The sequence below is a fragment of the Ricinus communis genome, chromosome 1 (genome assembly GCF_019578655.1).
Source record: "Ricinus communis isolate WT05 ecotype wild-type chromosome 1, ASM1957865v1, whole genome shotgun sequence".
NCBI lineage: Eukaryota > Viridiplantae > Streptophyta > Magnoliopsida > Malpighiales > Euphorbiaceae > Ricinus > Ricinus communis.
Window position 1 is genome coordinate 979,208 of NC_063256.1, and position 10,152 is coordinate 989,359.

At 32.2% G+C, this 10,152-nt stretch overlaps 3 protein-coding genes across 8 annotated transcripts; 2 read left to right on the forward strand and 1 right to left on the reverse strand.

Annotated features, from left to right (window-relative positions):
• The first annotated feature begins 759 nt into the window (after window positions 1-759).
• LOC8270594 (plasmodesmata-located protein 8) lies at window positions 760-3,527 on the forward strand. 3 transcript variants are annotated; one of them, XM_025160039.2, is made up of 4 exons: window positions 760-1,220; window positions 1,314-1,767; window positions 3,135-3,245; window positions 3,334-3,527. In XM_025160039.2, the coding sequence occupies exons 1-4, from the start codon at window positions 1,011-1,013 to the stop codon at window positions 3,336-3,338; spliced, it is 780 nt and encodes a 259-aa protein (XP_025015807.1). In that variant the 5' UTR covers window positions 760-1,010; the 3' UTR covers window positions 3,339-3,527. The 3 variants fall into 3 exon arrangements, with proteins under 3 accessions (XP_025015807.1, XP_025015806.1, XP_015584015.1); XM_025160038.2 differs by having other exon boundaries at window positions 760-1,767; XM_015728529.3 differs by having other exon boundaries at window positions 760-1,767; window positions 3,138-3,245.
• A 156-nt stretch (window positions 3,528-3,683) lies between these two features.
• Window positions 3,684-5,200, forward strand: LOC125368666. 4 transcript variants are annotated; one of them, XM_048370114.1, is made up of 3 exons: window positions 3,684-3,939; window positions 4,614-4,750; window positions 4,821-5,200. In XM_048370114.1, the coding sequence occupies exons 1-3, from the start codon at window positions 3,890-3,892 to the stop codon at window positions 4,946-4,948; spliced, it is 315 nt and encodes a 104-aa protein (XP_048226071.1). In that variant the 5' UTR covers window positions 3,684-3,889; the 3' UTR covers window positions 4,949-5,200. The 4 variants fall into 4 exon arrangements, with proteins under 4 accessions (XP_048226071.1, XP_048225995.1, XP_048226024.1 ...); XM_048370038.1 differs by having other exon boundaries at window positions 4,614-5,200; XM_048370067.1 differs by having other exon boundaries at window positions 4,617-5,200.
• A 470-nt stretch (window positions 5,201-5,670) lies between these two features.
• Window positions 5,671-6,725, reverse strand: LOC8270596 (21 kDa protein). Its single transcript, XM_002511632.4, has one exon. The coding sequence runs from the start codon at window positions 6,452-6,454 to the stop codon at window positions 5,798-5,800; it is 657 nt and encodes a 218-aa protein (XP_002511678.2). The 5' UTR covers window positions 6,455-6,725; the 3' UTR covers window positions 5,671-5,797.
• Between the last annotated feature and the right edge of the window lie 3,427 nt (window positions 6,726-10,152).

Here is a 10,152-nt window from a genome sequence, read left to right on the forward strand (position 1 = left end):
CAAACGAATTCTGATAATTTTATAATAAGAAAAAAAAATGAATTTCTATCTTTACCAAAAAATAATTCAGTATTTTGTTTGTTTCTATATAATTCTCATGTATTTGGCCATGACTTTTAAGAGGGTGTTTATGAAATTCTAAGATATCTTTTATAGCAATGATCAAATACATCAAATTATGCACAGTAGGAGATCCCATTAGTAAACCAACTTAATGAATGTAATTAAGGTCATAGTAATAGTATATAGGAAAAGAAGTAAGGTGGTAGAAATTACTTGATGGCTGGACTTGTTATATTCAAGTGATACACAGAAGAATCCTGAAAGTAAGTAATTATCTTATACCATATGGTTAACATTTCTTTATTGTTTCTATGCTAATATTTGCTTGGTTAGCCGTGCAGAGTGTTTCTTTCACTTTTGTGTCTAAAGCAGCAAAGCATCATTGCATTTTGATTGACTCTGGCAATAATTTTCTCCTTCCCCAATTAGAATAATACTGGGCACGGCTTGCTTTTTAGGTCCTGGCTAGAATTAAAAAAGCAGTGGCATATGCTGATTTGTTATGGCCACTAATGTGTTTTAAAAAAATAAAATAAAAATTCTTATTATTTATATATTAAATTGATTGATAATTAATATATATTAATTAATTATAAATTATAAAATATATATCAATTATTTAATATTAAATATAAAATATTTATAAATATGTGTCATTCTCATATTATTTATTTATAATATATAGATATAAATATTAATTAAAAACTTTTCAAAACTAAATTAGGAAGGATAATGCTTATTATTTAAAAAGAAGCAGGAGGGCCAAATGGCTTTTTCTTTTTTTTTGGATAGAAAACACTCTAGATGAAATTTAGAATTCAGGAATAATAAAAAAGAAAGAAATCCCATATTCTCATTCTCTCACCATCACAGCAAACCAGGAGAAAACAAAAACAAAACAAAGGACAGGCCAAAGAAAGGAAAAAAAGAACAAGAAACAAAAACAAATGTTGATGAGAAGCCTTCGCTTGCACTCCACTCACAAAACCATCCTACTGCATCTCAAGCTTACTTTACTCTTCTTTCTCTTCGTTTCTTTCAGTAGCCATGGCAACCTTGTCAGAGCTCATGTCTTTATCTATGCAGGATGTTCTCAAGAAAAGTACCAACCGAGTTCTCCATTTGAAGGAAACCTCAATTCCCTTCTTGCATCAGTTGTAAGCTCATCTTCTCAAGCATCTTATGATAGCTTTATTATTGGAAATGGAACTTCAGCACCGGCTGAAGCTAGTGTATTTGGTTTGTATCAGTGCAGGGGTGATTTGAAAACTATAGATTGTTCAAGGTGCATACAAAGCACGGTTAATCAGATAGGTCTTGTCTGTCCATACTCTTACGGTGCTGCTTTGCAACTAGAAGGCTGTTATCTAAGATATGAGCATAATGATTTCTTAGGGCAGCTTGATACAAGTCTGAGATACAAGAAGTGTAGTAAAAGTGTAAACAACGATGTTGAGTTCTTTCGGCGAAGAGATGATGTTCTTGCTGACTTGCAAACAGGCATAGGATTCAAAGTCAGTAGTTCAGGTTTGGTTGAAGGTTATGCTCAGTGTTTGGGGGATTTAAACTCAGCTGATTGCTCTTCCTGCCTCGCCAATGTCGTCGGAATGTTGAAGAATTTATGCGGATCTGCTTCGGCTGCGGATGTTTTCTTGGGGCAGTGTTATGCTCGGTACTGGGCATCCGGCTACTATGATATATCAGGTTCGTACTTCTTACTATTCTTTTGTTGTTAATTCAAAAGCAAGGAAAAGGGCATTGTTTTTCACAAAAGCCAAGAGCAAATGTGTAGTTTATTCTTTCTTTCTATTTATTTATTGGGCTTTTCATTGCGTCCGAATTCTTAATCTTGCAAACCTGGAAGTTGATTCTAAAGCTAAAATTTCATTGACAGTAGTTGATAACATTACTATAGGGCATTGCAAGCTTTGTGTGATTCTTTAGATCAGGTAAGGTGACATTGACCACTTTTATTCTTGAGAGAGAGCAAAGAGTTTGAAATTCTCGGCTCCAGCAGTGAGCAAGTATTTCTTTTTGTAAAGTAAAGCACTAAGGTTATAAACCAATTTAAAAGAGAAGAAAAAAAGGCATTAAGGTGCATCACTTCAGCACTTTGGTTACTTTCTTTTAGGCAGTCTTTCCACCCTTTCTTGAAAGAGTTTTTCCCTTTTTATTTTCATAGTAAATCTTTAATCTTTTACCCATTTTAATATATATCTTCATTTATATAGATAAATAATATAATTTTAAATAATTAATATCTCACTCAGTATATATCAAAATATGATACACTCATTTATATATATTTTTATCTATTTCTTTTATATATAAACTTAGTATAGACAAGGAATTACCCTAAAATCGTAATTTATCATGCCTAATTATATGATTAAGTCATTTCACGTTTCACTGATGTATAAATTGGAAGAATTAAGTATCATCATTTGTTTTCTAGTTCACTAAATCTATTCATTTCAATTTCTCTTGATTTCAGAATGAGAGAGTAAAAAAAAAGCTATTAAAGAAATTTGATAATTTAATTTCTGTTAATTAATTTGATAATTTACACCTACATCGGTCTTCTTATTTTTGTAAAAGAAAATATATATTAAAAAAAGAATATACAAATCCTAATAAATGATGCTAAATTATATATAAAAAAAACTATAAATAATATAAAATTACGATATAACCAATACGTGGTACGACAAATCTCGTAGGAGTTTTAATTATTTATTTATTTTGTTTCATTTTCTTTCTTCTATCCTCCAAGCAAACAAAACGTATAACTTCCATTGATGGCTAAATGTCCAAAATATAAGAATCAGTTCTCGTGTCTTATCAGTTGTTTCCATCCAATAAACTATAAAAGAACAAAAGTTGTCTCGAGAATTCCAATTTTAACTCCCGTCTCGGATTTTCTTTTTCTTCTTTTTGTGGTTTTTGAACTGATTCCGCACTGGCTTCTTATATAACATAGAAAATTAAAGGGCAGTGGCAGCTTTGTTTAGTCTGTTGTCATACTATCTGCGTAGGACTAACTCCAATGCTTTTGCTTTTTCTGCTTGTAGTAGATTCCTCAAACGAGGATCAAGTGGGAAAAACAGTGGCCATTATCGTTGGTGTAGTAGCAGGTCTTGCTGTCCTGATTGTTCTTCTCTCATTCTGCCGTAAATCAATGGGTAAATTTTCTCTTTCTGCTTTTTTCTTGATATCAATTTTGAGGATTAATTCTGATGATGAATGATACAATGCGTTTCTTGGATGCAGGTTAAGAAGGTAGCGACAGAGTCATTATGCAAATTAGGTCCCAAATGCTTGTTTCAATACTCTTTTGACAGATTTGTACTCTGATTTTTTCTTTAAATCCATTAAAATAGACAGAGCTTTTGCACCAATAGAAGTGGGTTTTATCCTCTGTCACGATAAAGTCACCACTAATCTCTACCAACTTCGATTTCAAATGGCTGCTGCTTTCTTTCTTCATGCTGACCATCTTGTCTACCTCTTGACTCTTGTTTGGATAGCTTAATATTCATCATTAAAACACCTTCACATCAACAAATAGATATTAAACTAAAAAAATAATAATCGTATAGTGCTTGCTGGTGGGTAGTGAAGCTTCTGTAAACCTTCGTTAAACCTCGGCCACTATTTATGGTTAATAAGTGCAATGCGTCAGCAGGCACCGAGATTCTGGCCTGAAATTCTCCAAGAAAAAGCAAGATTCTGACCTGAGGATATATTAAAAAATTATGGTTTCTTCTTCTTCAGAAAAAAAGAAAGAAAGAAAAGCTAAGAAGGCTTAAAGAGAAAACAGAATTAGATGAAGAGAAGAATGGTTCTTGGCAAGCTCACTAGATGCAGTGGTGTGTGGTATGGTTTATTATGCTTTTTGTTTTTGCAAGCAAGTGATATTCGATCAAAGAAACTTGCATGGCATCTTTAGTATTTATCCGCCTACAAAGTGCCATAATTAACTGTAAACAATCATCTAATTGTCAAAAAATGTTAAAATTGTACCTCTAATAATTATTAATGACCAAATTAACTCATGAGTAGATTATTTTCTTTATGCTATGGAGAAAATTATGATGATATGATGGGTATCTCGTCCAGATAAAGAAGGTAGAGAGACAGGAGATGTGGATTTCTTTTAATGAATGCAGGGGTAATCCAGTCGTTTTCTATTCTTCGAAACAACGGCAACAAGAATAAAATTGTATACAGCGCAAATAAATCTCACCGATTTGACCTCTGTAATTATTCCATAAAAAGAACAAATTTCTTGGACTAGATTTGTATTTAGATAAAAGATGCATTTTTGTTATTAGCGTTGGGTGAGTGAATTTTCAGATTCGACTAACACCTAAACTAATTAAAAACTTTATATTTGTGTTTCTTTACTTAATCATCTGATATATATCTATTTTAACAGAGACTCACTTTTATTAATAATTAAATATATACAAAAAAAAAATACTTAAAATATTAACATGTCAATTGTCTATTTTTTCACCCCTCTCATCTTCTTAATGTCGGTTTATCAGCAGTTTTGGGAGAATCAAAGAGTATTCACAAGTATCAAATGGGAAAAGATTAATGGAGAGAGAATTGAGAGAAGCAAGTGAGATGGTGGGGGAAGAGCACTGTTGCATTAGTGGACGCGGTGGCAGTGGGGTGTCAGGTCTGTGTGATCATATTGATGGTCTGCCATCCTCCTTGAAATGTTTTATAACAAAACGTTTTCATTGTAGTGGGCTACGAATCAAGTCTCTATTCTCGTCGGTATCTTTGCTTCTGTACAGAGCTGGAACAGTACTTATTATCGGGAAGATGGCAGGAGGAGGAAGAGGTGGCGGCGGCGGCGGTAGTTCACTTTTGAAATCAACATCAAAAGCTCAAAACTCATCGAACATCAGAAGTAGAGGACGCAATACATAGTATTACCCTTTTTTTTTTTTTATATATATAAACTCAAGAAAATTAAAGAATACATAAAAGCGGTATTGTGTCTCTTAGGTACCATTTTCTTAAGAGACCACGACTATTAATTACAGACAGTTTTTAAAAGTCCGAAAATAAATTGATTCTATATCAATGTGTGCTTAAAGTGATGAAGGAAAGACTAAAGAAAGTTGTTGCCTTTAATTTTGATCGTTAACCCTAATCAAATTCATTTTTAATTAAGAAAATGTTTGATTCAAACGTTAGCGTTTTAGGCATTTTGAAATGTTTTAGTTGCACTATAAAGCACAAAACTGGCTTAGATGCTGGATCTGATTGATAATGTTAGAAAATCGGGATAAATGAGTTAAAATCTCAAGTGAGATCATTAAGCCCTAAAATTTTAAATTTATTTATTAATGTAAAGGGTTAATTGTGTATTGCTCAGAAATGTACATTTTGCCCCTGTATTTATGGAATTGCTAAATAAAATAGAAAAGTTTCTGTCAAAAGATTTAGATCTTATCAACTGTTCTGATAAAAATAACCACTAATATCTATCAATTTCTAAAGTTTTCCTTAATCCCTTTAAAATACTGCTGTTCATGTAAATCAACAAATCCTTGGTTCAAAAAAGATATAAATCAATAAATCACAAAATAGAAAAAGAAAAGAAATTCTCATTCTGTTATTATTTTAACCGCAGAAAACAACAATTTCTTGACCAGGCAGAGGACCTATTTGATAAGAACGCTGACCAGAATTAACATTTACATTTATCAAAACACTAATTGGCACACTTTGCAAATTGACAAAATAAGTCTAATCCATTAGTTGTAGCCTGCTCAGCATTCAAAGCCTTCGCCTTAATGGTAGCCATTAACTTACCCAAACGCTTCCTCCTCAAGAAGTCATCAAACTCATCAACGCAGGTCGATGCGTCACTTAAGGCAGCACTCAGAGAAGTCTGAATGTTAGATACATGACAAGCCATGTCGCAATCCCCATAAGTTTTTCTTTCTTGGCCTTCCAGTCCCTGCAGATGATGGAGCTCTATAATTGACTTGCTAAGATCATCCACCCCATCACCAAATACTTCTAAACAATCTTCCACTACTTGATAATCCTTTACCTTATAACTTATCTCCTTTCCTTTTTTGGCCTTCAGTTTGATGGATGCTTTCTTGATGAATACTCTTGTCTTTTGGACTCTGTACAGACTCACTAATAAGGCTGCTCTGGCGACCCTTTTTGGGTTTTCTGTTACGGATATTGGAAAGATGGAGAGGTACTGAAAACATAGAATTGGGTAAGTGGTGTTCTTGCACAACTTATAGATGTTAGCCCTTGCAGGTGAATTTCTGTCGAGGCGTGATTCTACGGGACCTGAAATGGAGAAGATGGAGAGAACAAGCAATAGCAACGAAAGGCTAAGGTTAGGCATTTTCCAAGAGAAGAGAAAGGTATCAAACGACAAAAGGCCCTTATGAGTTGGTACTAGTTATTTATATATATATCATTATAGAAAGGCCTAGTCACTTCACTGTGTTTAATTTTTAATTTTTCTTTTAACAGCCACGGTACTTGATCTAATCGCTTACTAACTTATCCTATAATGCTGCAGTTTAGAAAAAATGGGTTTTAATTTTCTCAAATCTCTCAAAATCTATGTAATCAGAAGATAAAATCTTTATAAGAAGAGGGAAAAAAGAAAGGGATAACAATGAGTATTGGCTCAATGGTATTAAATGTAAGATTTTGAGTTTAAATTTGAGGAGGAGTCTAATTCAAATGAAAATTAAAAAGAATCCCTTATAAATTTGATGGAGTGAGTAGATTTGGGCCAAATCTTGAGAGAAGATCAACTTAGCCATTGCATCCTATCCTATGAGAGTAGGCTAAAGATTCATGAATTCCGGGCCAGGTTCGTTGAACAAGAAGAGTTGATGTGGTTACGTTTTGGTTTTCCATGGTAATTAACGTAGTTACATTTCAATAAACGCCCTATAAAATCTTGAGGCAACTGTCGGTTCCGACTCTTAAACTTAATTAAGCTTATTCAGAACATGCACTTGCCAGCAAATCTTTGTCTCATATCAGCAAGAGAAGTGGGGCAACTATCGCAGTTGAAAATAACACGCGGACTACCATTGAATCCAACTCCACCACTAGTTTCATAATATCCTCCGTCCCAATTAATACTCCAGCCCCACCGTAACTACCCAAAAATCAGCTTGCATTGTGATGCGCCGCTACTGCATCCGTCTCGGAACCGTCACAATTCACTGTCAGAAACTTCACGCATTGGAAATTCTTTGTGCCCTACCAGAGTCTTCCACTCATGTACCATTTTTAACTCTTGATCTGATTTTTGTGACACCAGTCCTTTCGAGATTAATACCATACCGTGAATTAGGGTTCTAGTTGTTGCTCTGATTTATAACCCATTCTAGTTGTGAACATCTGATGATTTTTAAATTAAAAAAAAAAAGAATCAACACATATTTTGTTAGGTCTTGTTCTTGGTCTTGGCAGCTGTGTCCTTACTACCTAATAATGTCTACTAGTGCAGCCATCCATGGAATCACAAATCACCAGGATAAGTACCCACCAATACGACTAACATTCAAGTTATGACAAAGTAAAAATAATAAAATTTTATTAGTTAAAATTTATTTACAAATTAAAAATTTATGTCCTTTGAATTAAATAAAAATTAATTTAAAATTTTACGTATTTAAATTTATAAAAATTGATTATAGTTAAATTAAATTTTAATAAAATAAATAAAATATTTAGATATATTTATTTATATTTTATTTTATTTTCAATATATCTCTTTTAAATAAAATAAATTTTAAAAAAAAATTCAACCAAAACATTGATTATTATTATAATCTAAAAACCGAAATTATAATTTAACATTTATAAATAAGTAATCAAATAAATAGATGACGACCTAGGTCGCATATTTGGCAAATTGGCAAAACAAGCCCTGTTTCGCATTCAGAGCCTTGGCCTTAATTGTAGCCATTAACTTGCCCATATTCTTCCTCCTCAGGTTAGGCATCAAACTCATCAGCGAAGCGTCAGTTGGGCGGCGCTGAGCAAGGTCTGAATGTTAAACACATGGCAAGAAATGTCCGCAATTGGCATCTACTTCTCCTTGGCTTCCCAGTCTCGGTTCAGTTATTGACTGGCTAAGAATGTCCACCTCGAGATCAAATACTTCTTTACATTCTTCCACAAAGTCCATAATCCCTAGTTGCCTCTTTACTTCTAATTGCCTGGATGTATAATCTTGTAGACCAACATGGCAGCTTTAGCTAGCTTCTTGGGGTTTTGGATTACGGAGTTTGTAAATATGGAGAGATATTGAATACATAGGGCTGGATAATATGGAGATTGGTTGTTCTTGCATGTGACCAGCTCCTAGAATAGAGTGAATCTGCTGGAGCTGGAGCTGGAGAGAACAAGTAATAGCAAGGAAAGGGAAAGGCTTGGATTGGCATTTTTACTTTTAAGAGCAGAAAAGGATCGTAAAACGCCTTTTGCTTGTTGGAAGAAGTATAAGATGTATAATTAGGTGTTTCATATGACTTCAAATAATAACTGAGCTGTCCAATAAAATTGGGACGTTCTTTAACTAATTAATCTCTCATAGTCTAGACAACAAGAAGATAAAACCTTTATCCCTAAAAACAATACACCAATCCTTATAAACATAAATATATAAGCCCGATCCAAATCCAAAGACTTACCACCTCTCATAAAGATGATAAAAAATTACCCAATAAGCTTACTCTATATTTTTCACTTAGCCACTCCTTAAAAAAATTCTATAAATATCATAATAAAATATCTAGTTAAAATAGTACATTATAATCTCTTAAATATATATTTTTTTATTCTAAGCACTTTCTGACTTAAGTATTAAAATGGTCACCGAATGCATAATCTAATTTATTTTTATAGATAACATAATATTGTTCCAAGAATTATTCGGCTCTTCTATTGACATTTTGATTTTGGAGGTTGCCAATTTCTCAGGTCTATGGCAGCAGTCCATAGAAAAGTAACAGGGCATAACCACCGTAAAAATTGCAGGCCAGCACCAAGAGTGGTGAAATATTTGCAACGGTCAAAATATAGGCATCTATTCCGCTCTTGGAAGCGGTGGTTTCTACATTTTATATAAAAATGCTACGGATTCTTTTGAAAGAGCTGGGGTTTATGCTGAATCATGTTTGAGCTTGCTGAACCGGCTTTGGGCCTTGTATACTTCTTTAATATGATGAATGAATTAAAAAATAAAATAAAATAATAAAAGGGGCACTCCCTTCTACCGATTTTTAACAGAAACGGACATCTACGAATATCCGTACATGCCACATTTTCAATTTCTGCCGCACAATAGATTATCAATATGGTCTCCTCTTTATAAACATTAAATATTTTATTTTAATATCTTTTTATTTTTTAAATATAAAATATTTTTTTTTACATTTTATTAATTAATATTTATAATTTATAATTTTTTTATTTTTTATTAATAAATATGAATAAAATAAAATAAAAATTATCAAAATAAAGATAAAATAAAATAATAAAATATAGAAAATCTATTAAATTTGAAATTAAAATATTTTACTATTTACATTTAATATTCCTTAAAAATAAAAATTGTGCTATTTTGAGATGCTCTAATACTACTACTATTTACTGTTTTGATACAAGTCTTTGAGGTGTTTCATTTAAATTCTTACATTACACGAAAATAAGTTACTAAACAATTTTGGTTATTAAATTTCAATAATTCACATCATTATATACATCAAATAGGAATGAATTGAAAGATAAAATATTTTAAGTGAAACAAAAGATTCATATTTTAAGTTGAATTTTAATATATTGATAATTTTAGTTACAACGAATCAAATAAGTAACTACAATTTTATTAAAATAAATAAATTTAAATCTCTATCACGCCTTTTATTTAAACACTTTCTCAATCCAATTATATTTTACAGGCATGGTAATGAATGATTACGCCTAAAATTGAGAGCCCAACAAATAAAGATGACATCTTAATCGTTCTTCTATGCAAATTTTTTCCTTTTCTAGAGCCTGGAAAGGTACAAG

Excerpts from the sequence above, each read along its gene's own strand:
- LOC8270594 (XM_025160038.2), top strand. The coding sequence starts at position 1,011 with ATGTTGATGAGAAGCCTTCGCTTGCACTCCACTCACAAAACCATCCTA. Across the intron at positions 1,768-3,134 it reads CGGCTACTATGATATATCAG|TAGATTCCTCAAACGAGGAT; the intron begins GTTCGTACTTCT and ends TTCTGCTTGTAG.
- LOC125368666 (XM_048370038.1), top strand. The coding sequence starts at position 3,890 with ATGAAGAGAAGAATGGTTCTTGGCAAGCTCACTAGATGCAGTGGTGTG. Across the intron at positions 3,940-4,613 it reads ACTAGATGCAGTGGTGTGTG|CAGTTTTGGGAGAATCAAAG; the intron begins GTATGGTTTATT and ends TCGGTTTATCAG.
- LOC8270596 (XM_002511632.4), bottom strand. The coding sequence starts at position 6,454 with ATGCCTAACCTTAGCCTTTCGTTGCTATTGCTTGTTCTCTCCATCTTC.